This window comes from Suncus etruscus, chromosome 18, assembly GCF_024139225.1.
Source record: "Suncus etruscus isolate mSunEtr1 chromosome 18, mSunEtr1.pri.cur, whole genome shotgun sequence".
In the NCBI taxonomy this organism is placed as follows: domain Eukaryota; kingdom Metazoa; phylum Chordata; class Mammalia; order Eulipotyphla; family Soricidae; genus Suncus; species Suncus etruscus.
In genome coordinates, this window is record NC_064865.1 from 57,984,849 (window position 1) to 58,005,509 (window position 20,661).

A 20,661-nucleotide genomic window follows, 5' to 3' on the forward strand; every position below is an offset into this window, starting at 1 on the left:
CTCCGGCCCCAAGAATGACCTTTTTGATCTTCATTGTTAAACTGACATTTCATAAAATAAGACAAAATTATTTTGTAATGGTAGGGAAGTAACATCCAGGGAAAGAAAAACAATTTCTCTTTTTATTTGATCTAAGAGAAGAGAAACAACAAAGAAAATGAGAGGTGCTGTGGGTGGAGAGACTGATGATGTCTAAAGTTGCTTAGGAGCGTGTTGATGGGTTGTTTGGACGATATAAATGATGATTAAGGGAGTTAACAGTATGTGTTTCAATTATGGCTTCATTATTGCTCTGGGCCCAATAAATTTATTTTTAAACATTTTAATGGCATTAAATATAATCTTGAAAAATTAATTTAAATTAAATTTGTCAATGAATTTAATGAATAAAATTAAAATTTTGCAATATTTTTGTTTTTACTTTTCTTTGAGCTCAAAGAGTCCAAGCCTACTCCTTTATGTATAAATTATAATTTTCTCAGAGAATGCCTTTACTTTCTGTAGTAACCCATATTCTTAGAAACTATTGATATTTTTCAATGGAATGTATTCTACAAATTTAGGAACACAGAGGTATGCACTGAATAGAAAACATATAGATATGGATTGTGATTTTACAATGACTAGATGTCACCTTTCACAACTGGACTTATCTTAAATGATAATTTTGCTTTCACCATATTTGGCAGTTTTATAGAAGTCAAACCCAGACACATTTATTATAAATGGCTCTTTCTCAGAGTAAGAGTATTACTTATTCAGAGTAAAGCTTAATTGGGCTATAGTTGTAGATAAGTGGATTTTTTATTAATTGAATTATTGACATCTCCTTTTCCTGTATCTACTAATCACAATAATTTCAATTTGTTAAGACTTGTCTGTTTAATTTATTTTACTCTAATTAATTTAAATATTTTGATCAACCTTCAATAAAGCATATATAAATAAAAATAAACCTAATAGGTGAGGGCATAACTAAGTATGGTTATAATATTAAATAGAAGAAAATTACTTTACAAGGTAATTAGAATAATTGTATTTGGGCCCTTTAGTCTACTTAAAGCTCTAAATTCCCAGAGACCCAGGAGGTCTCCTCTTGCCAAAGAGACTTTGTAATGTAATCTCTAGTGGTCAATGGAAGATTACAATTGGCTCAAATTTTTCTCTTTTCAGTTCAGATTTGCAGAGAGCAAGAATTCCAGATAAGTGTTAACTGGTGTCACTGACATTTTGTCCCCATGTTAAGGGAAGAAGTTTCTGAATGTATTCTGGTGAGTTTCCCAAGAACTGCAAAATATTAAAGAAAATGTATGCATTCATCTGATTTTAATGAGGAATCTGGAAGAGAACATTTTTAACTTTGATTCTAAAAATATTTTCTGGAGTAAAACTCTCATTTTTCATGCATATATTTTGTTTATAGCCTTCATATAAGTAGATTAGTGTGTATATAAAATGGGTTGTAAAAATAATTGATTACTTGTTTTTAAATTTTATTTAAGATTATTTAATTTAGGTATCATATCTGGTGGAGGTCAGTGTTTACTTCCAGTTCTCTGGTCAGGTATCAATACTGGAAATGATCAGGGAACCACAGAAATGATGTGAATCAAATGAATGGGTTGAATGCAATTAAAATTCCTCAACCCTTGTACTATAAATTGGCCTCAAAACACATCCTTTATATTTTTTCAGCTTTGTAAGTTTGATTTAAAGAGGAGAAATAGGGGCCAGAGAGATAGCACAGCATTAGGGCATTTGTCTTGCATGCTGCTAATCTGGAAGAACTGACATCAATTCCTAGCATCCCATATGGTCCCCCAGCCTGCCAGGGTTGATTTCTGAGTGCAGAGCCAGGAGTTAACCCCTCAGCACTGCCGGGTGTGATCCAAAAACCAATGAATCAGTAATAAAGTTTTAAAAAAGAGGAAAAATAACATTTTAGAACAGATTTAATTTAAATTATTCAAATATTAATGCATTTTAAAACTCTTAACCATTAACATATTTGTATAACAGCAAATAATCACCATTTTCTATTTTCAAGAATATTGATACAAATTGTGAAAGCATAAAGAAAGACCTTCTTTTAGTCTCTACCTTCCCTTCTTTTCTTTCTTTTTTGGTTTTTGGGCCATACCCAGCTGGGCTCAGAGGTTATTCCTGACTCTTTGCTCAGAAATAACTCCTGGCAGGCTTGGGGGACCATATGATATACTGAGGATTAAACCCAGTCAGCCATGCAAGGGAAAAGCCCTAGCCGTTGTGCTATTGCTTTGGCCCCAACCTTCCCTTTTTCTAAACTTAGGCTAGGAGAAATCATAATTTTAATAAATTAAAAATTACTGTAATGTGAATTTCTTCCCCATAAATATAATAAAATAATTGATATTTTATATTATATATAATAAAATATAATAAAAGAATGGATTTGCAAAGTCGTCCCTTCTTGGGTTTCAGACATATAATGAATCAGGACCAATAGAACCATCAGTGCTTACATCCATCAACAAATAATCCTCAAGCTCATCCCATAATATCTCCTCCTATCCCCCAGACTGCCAGTATAATACATCCATTTTAAGTTTAAATTGTTAAATTTGGGGTTCCTTGATTCTAAAGCTGCTGCCTTTTTCTTGGATATTTAGTTCTTCTTCATCTTTTTTTTTCTTTTGACACTACCAATGCACCTGAAACTGTTTGGTTCCTAGCCCCATCTTCTCATATTTGTGTTTCTCCTCTTCCACTGTTTCTTTCCTCCTCTCTATACTCTGGGGCCAAGGGTGTTAGAAACAACTCCCATTTAGACCATAGTGTTTCTTCATGCAGTTATTCTAAGTACTATATAAAAATGATATCATTCTGTATTTATCCTTTTCCTGGCTTACTTCAGCTAACTTATCTTCCCATTTCATCCAGTTGCAAATTACATGACTGCAACATTCCTTAGAGCTATGTAGTATTCCATTGTGTATAGGTACCACAACATCAGGATCCACTCTTCTGTGGTTGGACATCTAAGTTGATTTCAAATTTTGGCTATTCTACAGAGTGCTGCAATGAATAGTGGTGTGCATACATCTTTTTGGATGTGTGTTTTTCTTTCCTGGGTATAGATACCCAAAAGAGGAATTTTTAGGTCACATGAAAGCTCAATTTTGAGTTTACTGAGATACCTCCATACTGTTTTCCATAGCAGTAGGACCAGATAGCAGTTCCATCTGCTGTGGAGGAGAGTTCCTTTCTCACCATATCCCCTCCAAGAGAGATTGTTCTGTTCCCAGTATATTTAATATGCGCTGTCCTCACTGGTATAAAATATCATCTTACAAACTTGTCTTGATTTGTAATTCTCTAATGATAAGTGATGATGAGTATTTTTTCATGTGTGTGTCGATCATCTGTTGGTCTTCCTTGAAGAAGTGTTTGCTTCTTTCCTTTCCCCATTTTTTGATGGGAGTTTTAGGTTTTGTGGAGTTAACTTTTGTACATCCTTTGAATATCCTAAATATATAACCTTTATCTGATGTGAAGCCATTTCAAGTTCAATCTAACACTGGGAAGTGAATTTAGGATTTTGCTAGTCCCTTTCTTATGCAAACAAAAAATAATTTAGAGAAAATAGAATTTAAGACGGAAAGGAAAATGGAAAATTCTGGAGTTACATAATAGACCTTGAAGACTTAATTTAAGAAGAAATGTGTCTTTTTGTTGTTTTACTTTTAACCACACCTAGTGTTACTTAACGATCACTGTGTGCAAGCTTGGAGGACCATCTGGGGTGCCAGAAATGGAGCCAGCATGGATTGTGTTTATTTTTTTAAATATGGAATGCTTCACGAATTTGCATGTATTCTTGTGCAGGGGCCATGCTAATCTTCTCTGTATCGTTCCAATTTTAGTACATGTGCTGCTGAAGCGAGCAGAATTTTTTTCTCTTTTTAAGGATCTTAGGTAAAGCGATCTAAGGAGAAAAACCCTTAACATTATATCTAAAAAGCAATGTTTTATTTTCCTACTAATGATCTTTTTATTACATCTTATTATGTAAACAATAGGTTAAATAGAGCTTAGAGATAAGTTCTTATCACGTTATTTGATATGAAAATGATTTGATATGCAAATTATACATAGATTTAAAGTAGCATATAGATTTATATACATTATAAGGATTTTAAAGATAGAGAAAAATTATATCATGCATCGTCATGCATCTTAATATTAAAATTATTTTAATTATAGATAACAGTATATATGACTTATTGATCAAGAATAACATTTAAGATAAGTGAACATGGACTTTAAACTTGGATTCGTTCGTATTTTTCTACTAGAAAATATACAATATCTGGTGATACAAATTTGAATAATTGAAGAATTTATAAGGGTTATTTCTATATCATAGTCATAATCAGCTTCTTTATGCCTTAACACTTTTATATTTACAAAAGAAAATATGGAGTTAAATTTAATATATTGGCTTGTTTAATTTATCATTGGCTTTTAACTCTATAGAATTTGGGAAGCTCTCCTTTCTACTCAAGACCTATCATTTTTAGCCAACTTCAGTCAGAAGCTAGTGAAGGCTATGGCTAACTTCACAACTGGGTTTCTTCTCACAGGATTTTCAGCCAACCCTGAGCTAGAAAACTTATATGCTTCTTTGTTTTTAGTTTTGTATCTGTTGGCTTTTACGGGCAACATCCTCATCATCACCGCCATTTCCATGGATGACAGTCTTAACACTCCCATGTATTTTTTCCTGAAACATCTCTCCTTTTTGGATCTCTGCTATATTTCTGTGACTGTACCGAGATTCATTTACAACTCTTTCATGCAGAGTGGAAATATCTCTCTCTGGGGATGCGTATTGCAATGTTTTGCTCTAATACTTTGTGCATCTGCTGAGCTGTTCATGCTGACAGTGATGTCTTATGACCGCTACGTGGCCATCTGTTTTCCATTGCACTATGACATCATCATGGACGTCAGAACCTGTGCCCATGGAGTCATTGGAGTTTGGGTCAGTGGGACCCTCTCTGGAGTCATGCATACAGCAGGTACTTTCTCCATCCAATTCTGTGGCCCCCGGGTCATCCATCAGTTCTTCTGTGATGTTCCCCAGATCTTGAAACTCTCCTGCTTCAATGACTATCTTGCTGAGGTTGGTGTCACTATCTTCCTCTCTTTGGCTGCATTTCTTTGTTTCATCTTTATTGGATTCTCCTACATGCACATACTTTCTTCTGTACTGAGGATGCCATCAGAGGAGGGCAGAGCCAAGGCCTTTTCCACTTGTCTGCCCCACCTTGTTGTTGTCTTATTATTTCTTTCTACTGCTGCTATCGAGTATTTAAAGCCTCATTCTGACTCTCCAACTGTGTTGGACATTTTGCTCACTGTTCTCTACACAGTTGTTCCCCCAACCTTCAATCCAATGATCTATAGTCTGAGAAATAAAGCCATCAAGTTGGCTGTCAGAAAAGTTTTTAAGGGAAAGAAAGGACAATGGTTTTAGTGACATTGTTTTATACTGTTGAAAGAATATTTTGAATTTTATTGGCCAATAACAACATAGGCTATCAGGAACTTTCATTGATACCTTGTGCTTATATACTGTGTAATGATACTATTTAAAATATAACTATAGAAATACTTTTGTAAATATATTAGGTCAAAATTTATTTATTACAGCTAAATATAAAACTTAAAATCAGTCTGGTTAATGACTGTGATGTTTATATTAAGGTAAAATGAGCTATAAATTAATGTTATCTTATTTTAAAAAATCTATTCTTTACTCTTAGATATTGCATCATTTTTAAAAACTGATTAAAAACACCTAACCCTCACAATCAGCACACATTGGCTACTTTTAGCTCTATTATTGTTTTTTTTTCTTTTGTCTTGTTTTGTTTTTGGGTCACACCTGGCAGCGCTCAAGGGTTACTCCTGGTTTTATGCTCAGTAATCACCCCTGGCAGGCTCGGAGGACCATGTGGGATGCCGGGATTCGAACCACCAACCTTCTGCATGCAAGGCAAACGCCTTGCCTCCATGCTATCTATTATTGTTTTTGAAGTTTTCCAATTTGATTCACATATACCTTATAAAGTCTCATTATCTCCTGTTTTTACAATCGCCATGTACTGGAAAACTTTACCATTCATGGGAAGGAATGCTTTAAGTAATCATCAGTGAGAGTCTTGGATCATTTAAAAATTGCATAATTAATAAAATATAAAAGTAATAATAAGCCAGAGAGATAGTACAGTGGTAGGGCATTTGCCTTGCACACAGCCAATCTAGGATGGACTGTGGTTTGAATCTCTGTGCCTGCCAGGAGTGATTTCTGAGCACAGAGTCAGGATTAAGCCCTGAGAGCTGCTGGGTGTGACTCCAAAACAAAATAAAACAAAAGTGTCAGTTTTAAAAAGGGGCCGGAGTGCTGGCGCAAATAATAAGGTTTTTGCCTTGCATGCGGCTAACCTAAGAGACTGTGGTTCGATCCTCTGGCGTCCCATCTGGTCCCCCAAGCCAGGAGTGATTTCTGAGCGCATACCCAGGAGTAACCCCTGAGAGTCACTGGGTGTGGCCCCCAAACAAAATATATACATATATTCTGTATATATGTAATATATATGTATCTATAAAATAAAATATTATTTAAAAACTGACTTGCTAAGAAATAAGCATTAAATTATAGATATTTGCATAAAAATACTAACATATTACAACAAAAATATTTATAGATGTATTTAACAGCATATAAAATTAGGAAAGAAAATGACTCAACTAAAATTTGACTTCAATTAGAAAAGAAATATTAGTATAGACTAAAAAAAGTTATAAGAATCACAGAAAAGACAATATCATAAATGATATAAACAAGATGTATAACATTTACCTACAAATACATTTCAAAATATTATTTTATTCACTTCTTTTGTTCTGAGGGAATGAAAACAATCAATGTACAAGAAAAACGTTAAGTAATTCCCCCAAATCCTATTTTCAAATAATTTGTTTGAAATAATAATAAAAGTAATAAAATGTATATAAAATATATATATAACTTATGTATATAAAATATAGCCGAAAATAGAAAATATTGCAAAATTATCTTTTTTTGTTTTTGGTTTTTGGGCATTGCTCAGGGGTTACTCCTGGCTGTCTGCTCAGAAATAGTTCCTGGCAGGCACGGGGAAACATATGGGACACCGGGATTCGAACCAACCACCTTAGGTCCTGGATTGGCTGATTGCAAGGCAAACACCACTGTGCTATCTCTCTGGGCCCGCAAAATTATCTAATTATAAAAGTTACATTTAACATTTTCAGTTAAGTACTTTATGTCTATCAATTGCATTTTATCCATCATTGGAAGATAATATTTGCTGATGGTATGTGTTGAATCTCAGTTATTTTATTTATTCACAATCCAAATCCATTATATTAGTATTGTTAAATGAGTTCTATCATTTTCTTAGAGAACTTTCATGACAACTTGTCTGGAATAATATGAGAATATAGGGTTGGGAGTTTTGAATGAGTTGAATCGAAATAAATGTTCATGTTTTTAATATCAGACTTTGTTCATTGTCTAGTTTTATAGAGTTAATTTATATCTGGACTCTAACTCTTTCCCTCTGTCCTTCCAAAGAGGGGATTACCCTTGGAACTTCATATAGTCATACAAATTTTAGAATTACTTTCACATTTTCTGAATATACACTCTTTTTTTATGTTTGTTTTTGTTTTTGTTTTTTGTTTTTGGGTCATGACCAGCAGCACTCAGGGGCTACTCCTAGCTCTACACTCAGAAATCACTTCTGGCAGTCTCAGGGGACCATATGGGATGCCGGAATTCGAACCACTGTCCATTTGTATGCAAGGCAAACGCCATACCTCCATGCTATCTCTCTGGTCCAACACTCTTTGCTTTTGACTGGAATTGTAGTAAATATAAAAATCAAGCAAGAACTGTATCTCCTAATGGTCACCAAGATCTTTCATGCATAGGCTTAATCTTCAAAACATTTTTCATTAATAAGAGTCATGGATATATCTCAGTTGGAAAGCAGATGCCATGTTTTCGGGCATTCTTGACATCAAGACACAATAAAACAATCCTCCCCAAATGAAAAAAGTGCAACAATGGGCTCATAAGTGTTTTTTATGTAGATTTATTAGCATATTTTATAGATTTATTTCTGTGACTGCTTTTATTCTCAACTGTATGTTCAAAATGATCTGTTTGTGTCATTATTGAATTTTATCAACTTTTATGACCTTATATTCTTTTTTAAATTATCTTTATTTAAACACCATGATTACAAATATAATTGTAGTTGTATGATTACAGTCATGTAAAGAACACCCCCCTTCACCAGTGCAACATTCCCACCAACAATTTCCCAGATCTACCTACTCCCCACCCCACCCACACCTGTACTCGAGACAGGCTTTCTTTTTCCCTCATTCATTCACATTGTTATGATAGTTTTCAGTGTAGTTATTTCTCTAACTGCACTTATCATTCTATGTGGTGAGCTTCATGTCATTAGCTGCACCTACATGGGAGGATGGGGGGAAGTAAGGGTTGGGACTGAGGCAGTAAATATTAGAAATGAGCTTTGTAGGGCAGTATCAAGGTCCCAATACAAGATGGATATTATGGATATATAGAATATATGCACACAATACTATCAATATGAAAACAAAGAGAAAAAATTTCCACTGACTGTCCCAACATAAACCAGTGCTAGAACAGCCTGCCCTCCTTCCAGAGCGCATTCCCATTAGTGTAGGGAGAGATAGGGGGAAAGCATGTTGACCCCTATAGAGTCCACCTAGACCGGTGGCCAGGGAAAGACTGAAGTCTAGGGGAGAAAAACCCTATACCTGGCAAGAGCTGGTCTCCAGAATTAAGGAGGAAACCGGAAGCCAAATGTCTGCCCACCCTCCTCCCCATGCACCTTCCCCCTGTAGTACAGAGGGAGAGGGGAAGCCTGTGGACCACTAAGAGTCCACCTGAACCCACTTCTGGCCATATGAGATGGCACCCAGGGAAGGCCTGAAGTCAGGGGAAAAAGACAAGCATGGCTGGGGGCCTGGCAAGCCTCCCAGCACTCCCCAGGCTAGGGAGAAAGGTTCTGGTATGGAGCCTCCCCAAACCCCATAGCTGGCAAGAGCTGGTCTCCAGAATCAAAGAGGAAACCGGAGGCCAGATGTCTGCCCACCCTCCTCCCCATGCACCTCCCCCCTGGAGTACGGAGGGAGGAGGGAACCTGAGGACCACTAAGAGTCCACCTGAGGGCCCAGAGAAATAGCACAGTGGTGTTTGCCTTGCAAGCAGCCAATCCAGGACCAAAGGTGGTTGGTTCGAATCCCGGTGTCCCATATGTTTCCCCGTGCCTGCCAGGAGCTATTTCTGAGCAGACAGCCAGGAGTAACCCCTGAGTACTGCCAGGTGTGCCCCCCCCCAAAGAATTTAAAAAAAAAAGAGTCCACCTGAACCTACTTCTGGCCATCTGAGCTGGCACCCAGGGAAAGCCTGGAGTCAGGGGGAAAAGACAAGCACAGCTGGGGGCCTGGCAAGCCTCCCAGCACTCACCAGGCTAGGGAGAAAGGCTCTGGTATGAGGCCTCCCCAAACCCCATACCTGGCAAGACTGGTCTCCAAAATCAAAGAGGAAACCGGAAGCCAGATGTCTGCCCGCCCTCCTCCCCATGCACCTTCCCCCTGGAGTACGGAGGGAGGGGGGAACCTGAGGACCACTAAGGGTCTACCTGAACCCACTTCTGGCCATCTGAGCTGGTACCCAGGAAGGCTTGAAGTCAGGGGAAAAAGACAAGAATGGCTAGGGGCCTGCCAAGCCTCCCAGCACTCCCCTGGCTAGGGAGAAAGGCTCTGGTATGGGGCCTCCCCAAACCCCATACCTGGCACGAGCTGGTATCCAGAATCAAAGAGGAAACTGGAAGCCAGATGTCTGCCCGCCCTCCTCCCCATGTACTTCCCCCCTGGAGTACGGAGGGAGGGGGAACCTGAGGACCACTAAGAGTCCACTTGAACCCACTTCTGGCCATCTGAGCTGGCACCCAGAGAAGGCCTGGAGTCAGGGGGAAAAGACAAGGATGGCTGGGGCCTACCAAGCCTCCCAGCACTCCTCAGGCTAGGGTTAAGGGCCCTGGTAAGCTCAGTTTTTCTGATCTGTTAGTTCAGTGTGAAAATTTCTAATTTCAGTTGACAAATCTTCTTGATGCTTAATTTTGCTCTAGTCAAGTTTATCGATGCTTTTTTTTTGAGCTCCCTGAACATTTTCCACAAGTCTACTCTAAACTTCTTATTTGAGAGGATACCTATTTGTTTCCTACTTTTTAGATTATTAGAGGAGCCATCTTGATTTCTGTAAATATGGGGGTGTACTGAAAAATTACTCCATTGGCAAGGCTGTAGATTGCTTCTTAAAATGTGCAGAAATGGAATTCAGGGGTTACAAGTGTGTGTCCTGAAGAGATTATAGTCCTTGGAGTTTCTAGGCAGGCTCAGCAGAAAAGAGGCAGAGAGCATGGCCGCCATGCTTTATAAGTCTCTGGGTCCCCAGTAACAGGGCAGGAATTGTCCCCACGTGCGTTGGGTGGGGACATCTTACCGGGTGTGGATCCTGGAGAGGTTATAGTCCTTGGAGTCTAGGCAGGCTCAGTAGAAAAGAGGTGACCTTATTTCTATTCAATGACTATACTAAACTAACTGATTTTATAAATGGCAATTTATGAAGGTGTTTTAAAATTTCTATGTTTACATATTATTTCTCTGTAAGGGGATTTCTTCTTTCATGAAGTAAAACTGTTGTTAATATTTTTACCATTAAATTAATTAAAAATTTTAAGTGGGAAAATATTTTCCAATTGGAACAGTTGAATCAAAGCGGCTTAATATGCAAGCAATTGTCATACAGATAGTAATAAAGTTAATTTCATAAAGGATTCTATTTACTGTTCTAATTACTATTAAGAAACTGTAATTTTCTTTTTGAATAACACATAAAGAATGATTTATGTTATTCTCACTATATAGATTAAGTCTGAACTAGAGGTGAAGTAATTTTGTACTAGATTCACAGAACTATTAAATGTGCTTGTTTTTTATGATCTCTAATGTTTATAAGTGATACTGCTATATTTTTACATTCCTATAATTGCCTTGATTTTTGAGATTGTTAAATTATTATTGCCAAATAGATTTTATTTACTAAAATAAATATTATGATATTCTATCCTTTCCTTGAAATTTGGTCCTACATGGATGGATAGAATATTGTAATATTTGTTTTTTTAAATAAAATCTACTGTGCTGAACTGAGTCAGAGGGACAAATGTAGAATGATTACACCTATTTGGTAAATACAAAAATCAAAAAGTATATGGTATTAATATCTAAAGATGAAAGAGATGAAAGCCAGGAGGACCAGTCAATAATAGGAAATAGCAAAAAATATTGGGCAAGAGTAGTTAGAGTACGAAGGGACTGTCATGACATTGAGAATTGGAACTCATCTCTCTAGTCAAGAATAGCATGCTTAAAGGAAAGAAAGGGAAAAGGGAGAGAGGGAGAGAGAAAGAGAAAGAGATAGAAGAGTATCTCACAGGGGCAGGCAGGGAGGATTGTGAAAGGGAAACTGGGGAAACTGGTGTCAGTAAATGTGCACTGATGAAGAGTGTAGGACATTAGATGGTTGAAACTCAATCATGAACAACTATTGCAAGCTTGGGGGAAAAACCCAGCAACCATGGTATTTAAATAATATAATTTAAAATATAAAATAATAGAGAAGGAGGGAGAGAAGAAACTTAAGTAGAAACTGAGGTGGAACTGGGGTTAAGAAGATTCATATATGTCAATGGTGGTAAAGAATATTCAAACCACAGGGCCAACAACACTGAAATGATGATACCCAAACTATAATAACTGAACTTCAAAAGATGCCAGTGAAGATGGTAGTCTGGTTGGTGGTAGTGGAGGAAACTTGGAACATTCATGGAAGGAAGATGACAATGCTGGTAGCATTGATGTTGGACAATTGTATGCCTAAAACAACATTGAATATCTTTGTAGATTTCTGTGCTTAATAAAATAAAATAAGCACCAAGATCAATTACCCTTTTTTATTTTTTTACTTTTATCTTTTATTTGAAGACAAAGATGCAAAGAAATGACAAGGTGAAGTTACAGTGGGAAGGCAATCACCCATAAACAGAATTCTCAAAAGAAATCTCCTTGCTGACACCTTAATTTGGAATTTTCAGCCAAAAACCATTAAGAAAAATAAAACAAAATACATGTACAGTGACTTTGTCCCTCAAGTCCCCAGATTGTAGTACATTATAACATTTCTTAGCAGCACACAAAGCAATCTAAAGCCACAAAATTTATGTAGCTCCTTCAACATTATAGGAGTATTGATGACACAGTTGATCATAATACATTATTTCATTAAAGATGAGTCAAAGGAGCACAGCAAAAATGGTGTTAGAGTGGCAATTGTTTGCATAGGCCCAGCAAAATATAGGGGACATGGAAAGGAAAAGCCTTGGTCAAATACAAGGAGACCTTACTCCTGAAAAAATTTGTTTAGAATCTGTAAAGTTTATGAGTTTATACCTCATATATTATATGTCTTTGAAGAGTTAGGCCGGTTGGAGCCTAGGAGATAGCTCAAAGGGCTAGAGTGTTTGCTTTTTTAAAAATGTCTAATTATTTATTTAAACACATGGTTATTAGGCTGTTAATAATACATTTGTTTGTTGCTCACAGATAAAGTTGTTCATGATTGAGTTACAGTCATACCATGTATAATAATCTTCACCAGTGTTCATTTCTCACCACCCATGTTCCCAGTTTTCCTCTCATCTTCATAATGCTATTTCCCCTTCCTGCCTCTGGAGCATAATGTTTTCTTCTCTATCTATCTTTCTCTCCCTCAATTACATTTTTTCTCTTGTGGCAAATTTTCTAATAAATGCCTCACATTTGTGAAATGATCAACCTAAATATTACTGATTTGTGTTTCAATTTGAAGTCAGGCAACCTTGATAGTATGAGTCTATTTTTATAAGTTTCAAAAATTTTAAATTTTTAGCCAGTGTCACACCACTGGCTAAACAAAATTTCTTGCAAGTTAATTTCAGTCAAAATTTTATTTTTTGTTACTTCCTCCTTCAGAGTAAAATTGTATTGGAGTATGTGCTATGACTTTAGGAGACAATGCTTTGCTTTTTGGGTAGCAATCCATTAATGTAAGTACCCCTTTTCATATAGTATCACTCATAATTATGATGGTATCTTTTTAGAAATGAATATTCTGTTAATTTAGAAAATTGAATTCAATTAAGTCCTATATTTTATATTTGGAACCTGTAACAAAATCAAGGACAACGTTTATTCATAATTTTCTGATGCATACAAAATTAAAACACTAAATGTGCAATCATTATAACAAATCAACTGAAAAATGCTCTATAAGGAAACTCAAGATCATTATAAGCTTGAAGCCCCTGAGTGCTTGTTTGCTGAGTCCCAAATTCCCAGCGACCAAGCACTCTGCTCCTCCCAAACAAATTTTAAACTAACCTCTAGTGGCCAGAGTCCTATAGAAATGGGGCATTTTTTTCTTTCCTCAAGAAAATTAGACTGAAAGAGGCAGTTCACTGACATCAGGACCTTGGGTTAAGTGTTAGCTGCTGACACTGATATTTTGTCCTTATGCTGAGGGAAGAATTACTTGAATGTGTTCTGGTGAGTTTCTTGAGATTTTTAGAAAGATCACAAAAATGAATGCAAATTGCATGAGTTTTCTGCAATAAAAACTTTTCAAAGGCATATATAAGTTCAAATGCTTTTTGTGGAAATAGGGAACCTGGAAGAAAGAAATGTAAATTATGTCTAAGTTATCTCCATGAGTCTCAACTTTGAGCAAGTTTTCCAGTGCCATTACTTGCCAGTTATCTGTGTGAGAAAAAAACATCACGTTCAATTCTAATGGGCACATCTGGATTTACAGCTGAACATCTAAAAAGAAGGTCCATTGTCTTACTTGCTTGTAGGTCATGAGAGTAAATATATTAAATGACCATTCAGAAAATTATTTTTGGGGAGGAGATTTGTGTTCACCCCGAAGTGTTCAAGGGTTACGCCCAGTTCTGCACTCAGGAATTACTCCAGGTGGTGCTCAGGGAATGATATTGGATTCTGGAATTGAAACCACGTTAACTGTGTTGAAGGCAAGCTCCCTACTCAAGTTTCTACCTCTCAGCCCCTATTGTTTTTATTCTTCGGTCTATATGTTTTCTAGTCAGTGTCATTTCCATTCTCATAGATTTACATAATTTAAAGTTATATGTAAAATAATGTCTTCCAGTCTAAATAGTTGTCAAGTTCTTATTTGAGAAAAAATACTTCATAATCATAACTTTCAAACCTTCTTGAATTTTTATAATGTCAATAATTATTTTATTCCTTTTAAGATGTGTCAGTGTTTTTTTGTCATGGTTCCAATTTTAAAATTAAAGTTTTTTAAGTACTGATTGTACTGATTTAATTTACTGATTGTAAAATGCTTTAGCTACATCTAAAATGCTTTATAATGCTAAAATGCTTTAGCTATACATATACTCAGATTTTACTATAATACTTGTGTTGTTAGAAACATTCTTTGTAAAACAATATTTTATATTTCAAATCTTGTAATCTTTGAACTCAGAAAAGCCATACAAGAACTAAATATAATTATTGCTATGTTAACTTTCTTTTTCACTCTACACTTAATGAGCCTATGGGATCTTCACTTTCTTGATTTATTTTGCTGAGCAGAGAGTACCCAGAGTAGATTAGAGTATTTAGAAGATGAAGTGGAGAAATTTCCTGCTCAAGAGTTCTTAACTTACCTTGCAGTCAACATCATCAAAAATTATAAAGAATCATGGAAAATTTTAGTACGACTGGTTTTATTCTCATGGGGTTTTCAGCTAACACTGAGCTAGATAGTTTTTATGCATCTTTGTTCTTAGTCTTATACTTGTTAGCCTTAATTGGCAATATTGTCATTATCACCACCACTTCCATGGATGACAGTCTCAACTCCCCCATGTACTTCTTCCTGAAGCATCTCTCCTTCTTGGACCTCTGCTATATTTCTGTGACTGTACCAAGATTCATATATGACTCTTACATGCACAGAGGAAATATTTCTCTCTGGGAATGCATTGTACAGTGCTTTGCTTTTGTATCCTGTGCTTCTGCTGAGCTGTGCATCCTCACTGTAATGTCCTATGACCGCTACGTGGCCATCTGCCTTCCATTACGTTATGACATCATCATGGATGTCAGAACCTGTGTCCACGGAGTCGTGGGAGTCTGGGTTGGTGGGGCCATCTCTGGAGTCATGCACACTGCAGCGACTTTCTCCATCCACTTCTGTGGCCCCCGGATCATCCACCAGTTCTTCTGTGATGTCCCCCAGCTGGTGAAACTCTCTTGCAACATGGAGTTTATTGGTGAGGTGAGCGTTGCTCTCTTCCTGGCTCTGTTGGCATCTCTTTGCATTCTTTTCATTGGATTCTCCTATATGCACATCTTTTCTTCTGTGCTTAGAATCTCTTCCGCAGAGGGCAGAGCCAAGGCCTTTTCCACTTGTCTTCCCCATCTCGTTGTTGTTCTGCTATTTATTTCCACGGGCACTTTTGAGTTTTTAAAGCCTCATTCTGAATCCCCCACTGTTTCTGATATATTGCTCACGATTCTTTATACAGTGGTTCCCCCAATATTCAATCCAGTTATCTATAGCCTGAGAAATAAAGCCATAAAGTTAGCTGTTAAAAAAGTTTTTAAAAAAAGATATGGATGCCACTTCTGTTGAAACACATGTGCTCTTCTGTTGGGTAGATAAGCTTAAAATGTATGTTGTTATTGTTAAGGCATAATTTAGAAAATGTATCTTTTCCCCAATTTTGAAGAAGTTGTTTGTTTATGTAATGCTGAGTTTTAAGAATGCTTATATAGCTTAGATAATAACTCTCAGTGATACTGTGAAAGTTTTCTGTCAGTCACTACGTTGTTTTATGAATTTAGGACACTTACTGCATAGTAAGAAACATTTTAAGTCCGAGCTGTGAAGACCCATTTACGCATAGTTTTTTTTTTTTTTTCTTCTAACAATGGGTCATATCAATAAAGACATTTTTGGGATCAGTAACTTGAACAGTTCTGTTGATGAGGGTCAATACTCTTGAAAAGTGCTCATAATCATTGACTCTTAGGGAAATACTTATCAAAATGACAGTGGAATATTTCCTCACACCACAGACCACAGTCTCTGTCAAAGTAGAAACAATAAGTTCTGGTGAGGATGTGATTAAAAGGTACTTTAATTCACTGTTATTGGAACTGTTGTATACTTCAGACTCTTGGGAAACCTCTTAGAAAATAATTAATATAGTTTTCATATGGCCCTGTAATTCCTAGGCATCTACTCCAAAAATACAAACCCTCTAATTCTACAGAATATTTGCACACCTATTTTATCTGCTGAAATATTTACAAAACTAAATAAACCAAGTATCCAACAACAGATGCATGAATAAAGAAAATGCAGTAGAAATATGTTGTATAAAAAAAAAGAAATATGTTGTAAGCACATATGTTTACATATGCATTTAAGTGCACACAATGGAATACTACTTACCTCTAAGAAGAAGAAAAAAAATATTATGATTTGTTGCAACTTTTGTAGAAATGGAAGATGCTGAGTATCAATTGGAGGAAGCAAGATAGAAAAGATTTTTTAAAAAGAGGATATTGCTCTAGGGGGAGCATAATGAAGCAAAGCATAGAATTAGAAAATCCTAAACAGAAACCAATCCTGAGCCAAGGTCAACAGAACTGTAAACTGAGATAAAGAGAGGTGCTGAATAAGGGATATCTTGGGATATCAGGTTAAGAGACCTGGTATATCTCTGGTATTAAAAATGGTTATAGTTTTCTGAAGTATAAAATGATAATATCAACACTATTGCAAACTATAATACCCCAATATAAATGGATTGGAAAAAATATACAGGACAATAATGGTCAATCTCAAATTTAAATATAAACAACTAATTACAGGGAAATTTGTCTTATGAAAAATGTGTAATTATATGCTATTTAAATAATAAAAAATTAAAATATATACTATGTAAACGTTATTGCTATAAATAAAGTTGATTAAAATGTTAATCTTTGGAAAGAAATGAAATTTCCTTAATTTTAAAGAAGTTAAAATCATTTTTACTCATTTGTGAAAGGAAAGTATAAATAAAGTGTTTTATTTCTCATTTTTTAAATTACACTCACTTTTGAACACGATATATTCCAAGAGTTGATGAGAACATCTTCACTTTTCGGGCCCATGAGTTATTCATTCCAAGTTCAGTAGTGTTTTATTCACCTCGTTAGACTTCAGTTACTTACACCAAAGGCTGCCTGCAAAAGTATTTTCAGGTGTTTGCTGTGACAGTTTAGATGCATTGGATTATTATTGTTATTTTTGGGTCATAGTCAAAGGCTGTCAGAGCTTACTATTGCTTCTGTGCTCAGGGATCACACCTGGCAGGACTTGATAGGAACCATACTGGAAACTGGGGACCCAACCAAGGTCAACTACATGTAAAGCAAGTGTCCTATCTACTGTATTACTGCTTTAAGCCAGCGCTGGATAATTTTGTATAAATGAATGTGTAAATTATAATCTGTAAAAGCTTCAAAACAATTTTTTGCATGGTGACATGAATAGTAAAGAATGAAAGTAATATGAAGAAATAAAAATAATATTAAAAAGTCAATGCTGAGAAAGTAGATCTCTCAAAAATAAGTAAATATACTTATAAAATAGGCTGAATTATGTTTTAAAATGTAACTGATCTTTTCAAAAGCAGATAAAATGAGGAGATGTAAAATAAATAAATCTAAAGGTCATATTCAAGCAGAAATATATTTTTCTACACAGTAAACAAAACAGAAGTATAAAGAATCATAAAAAGAACAAATCACAACAATAAAGTGGGAAGATTATCAGTTACATACTAAAAATTTCCCTAAGTTCAATTTCACTTATTTTTTTATGACTTGAGGGAGTACGCAAAGACAACACTTTGAAAATAACTTCAAACATTTTTCAGAATTAGTAAAGCTACAGATAATTAGATTTGAAGCCAGAAAATTTTGTTTTCTATTTCTATAGAAAATAAATTTACAAAGTGAGTGTCCACTTCAAATTCCAATGAAAAAAGGGTTTTCTCTCTACCTCCCACAAGGTGACTCAGAGGCCAAAGAATAAGGCTGGTGATTCTGGGCCAATGAACTACTGTTGCAAGGCATCAAGGGTGTGGTGTGGTGAGAGCCACAACAACACAACCACTATTTATTCTATTAGCTTTTCCACTTGGTCAAAAAGTAATGTAAAATACCTGAACACTTTTTACTTTCCATCCATCTTCTTAAAAGTTTTTTATTTACACCTTTGTGATTTACAGTTATTCATAGTTGGGTTTTAGACATACAATGTTTCAGGACCGAAGTCATCACTAGTGTCCACCACAAACCAGAGTCCCCAGAGTCAATCCCATGTCACTAACCCTCCCCAGTCTGCCAGAATAACAAGCTCATTTTTAATTTTGGTTGTTAAAGTTTGGGCGTCATGATTTCATTGTTGACTCTGGCTTGGATATTTAGTTTCATCCTTTATAAATACAACCATGGCAGCTGAGACCCTTTCTTTCCATACATTTTAATCTGTGACTACTGCTTCATTAGCACAAAAATTGGGCATCCATACTTCCATTTACAAATTCAAAAATTCTAAGAGCATCCTCGCTTGCTAGTGTCCCATGTCATCAGAAGCCTGAAGAAATCTTTTCATTATTTGGAAAATAACTTTGCTCTCCAAGTATAGAAGAATTTAGAGTCAAGTGGCAGACAAATATATATTGGGGAAAAATAGCAAAGAAGTTAAAGCTAGATAATAAATTTATTGTAAGGGAAGTTGTTTTCTGGGAAAGATGTCAATGTATGTGTTAGTTGAGTAATAAAACATATTTTATATGGTATATAAACATTACTTTTGTGAATAAGTTAGATTAAATTTCATCTGACAAACATAAATGTTAATTTAAGTTGCATTGGCCCAGGGCTGCCAGGCTCAGTGCTGCAAGGCTCAAAGGGCCCAGCTACCTAGTGGGGCCAAGAAACTACCTAGGGATGCCAATATTTAGCAACCACCCACATGAGACAGAGAGAGAAGAGAAAGAGAAACCAAGTACACATTTTATTCCTCTGGATTTTGAGGCCTGTTGCCATTCCCCATAGGTGTCAGAGAGAGGGAGAAACAAGCACTATACCCAATGTACAATCATTTCAGTCCCAAAATATCTTGGACTCTTAAAAAACAATTTTAAGAGATTTATAGGAATAATAAAATCATAGGCTATTCTGTTTATATTAGAAAATTAACAAACTGGCCAATATCATAAAATGATTTCAAAAATTGAATACGCTATTGAAATTACAAAACAAATTCAAAATATTAACATACATAGATAGACATTATAGTTCTATTTTTTCTCCCATAATCCACTAAAATGATTTTTGCCCAAAATTGGTAGAATCAAGATCATTTAATAATAGAAATATGCAGTGGTACCTATATTATTAACTGGGTGCATTGTTTTCTTAGGAAATAAAACTGACAGCTTTGTCAGTGATCAGACGATGCTTTAGGTGTGAAGCATTTGAATCTGAACAATTGCAGTAAAGTTCACAAGTATAGTATCAAAGATCAATTATTGTAGTTTGTCATTTTTAAGACTAATATTCTAACCTTCCTAACTATTCTTTCAAGTGGGTTAGCCGTAAGCAGCCAGTGTTTGTGACTTCTTTTTTGTTCATTTGTTTGATTTTTTTTTTGCTCACTCCTTTTTACAGAAAATTTCAATGCAGGGGCCAGAGAGATAGCATGAAAGTAGGGCATTTGCCTTGCATGCAAAAGGATGGTGGTTCAAATTCTGGTATCCAATACGGTCCCCTGAGCCTGCTGGGGCAAATTCTGAGTGTAGAATCAGGAGTAATCCCTGAGTGCTGCTGGGTCTGACCCCCCCCCCAAAAAAAAAACCAAACCCCCCAAAAAGAAAATTTCAATACATAGATGTTTAGAAAACTTGCCATTTTTCTATAGAGATTCTAGTAGTTTTTTTCCCCACTCAACATGTGGGTATTCAAATAAAAGAATATACAGAATTACTTGCAGAGTTTTTTTGGAGATAATAAATGCCTTCAGTTATTCCCCTTTTAGTAAATTTTTAAAAATTACTTCCTCAATACAAATAATCTGTAGGATAAAGGTTACTTGGTTGGAGAATTGTTAAATTAAGAAATGTGGAAATATCATAATGTAGCATTTTGGTCCTCATAGTTTTATGTGAGCATTCTGATGAGAGTCCTGCAAGACTACCTGAAAAGCAAAACTTTGTTTTTGCTACTTAAATTACAAGAATTTTACTGTTCTTCTATTTGGGTTCATGTTTTGTTTTTTTTTTTTTTTGTAACTGCACTTTCTAGATCAGGCTATTT

General features: G+C 35.7%; 2 protein-coding genes and 1 non-coding gene across 3 annotated transcripts; 2 read left to right on the forward strand and 1 right to left on the reverse strand.

The window, feature by feature from the left end:
• Window positions 1-3,820: 3,820 nt before the first annotated feature.
• On the reverse strand, window positions 3,821-3,926 carry LOC125996768 (U6 spliceosomal RNA). Its single transcript, XR_007491449.1, has one exon. It is a non-coding gene; the product is annotated as a U6 spliceosomal RNA (small nuclear RNA).
• A 662-nt stretch (window positions 3,927-4,588) lies between these two features.
• Window positions 4,589-5,518, forward strand: LOC125995905 (olfactory receptor 14J1-like). The gene has a single exon (XM_049764859.1). It carries the CDS (start codon window positions 4,589-4,591, stop codon window positions 5,516-5,518), a length of 930 nt encoding a protein of 309 aa, XP_049620816.1.
• A 9,462-nt stretch (window positions 5,519-14,980) lies between these two features.
• Window positions 14,981-15,916, forward strand: LOC125995906 (olfactory receptor 14J1-like). Its single transcript, XM_049764860.1, has one exon. The coding sequence runs from the start codon at window positions 14,981-14,983 to the stop codon at window positions 15,914-15,916; it is 936 nt and encodes a 311-aa protein (XP_049620817.1).
• The last annotated feature ends 4,745 nt before the right edge of the window (window positions 15,917-20,661 follow it).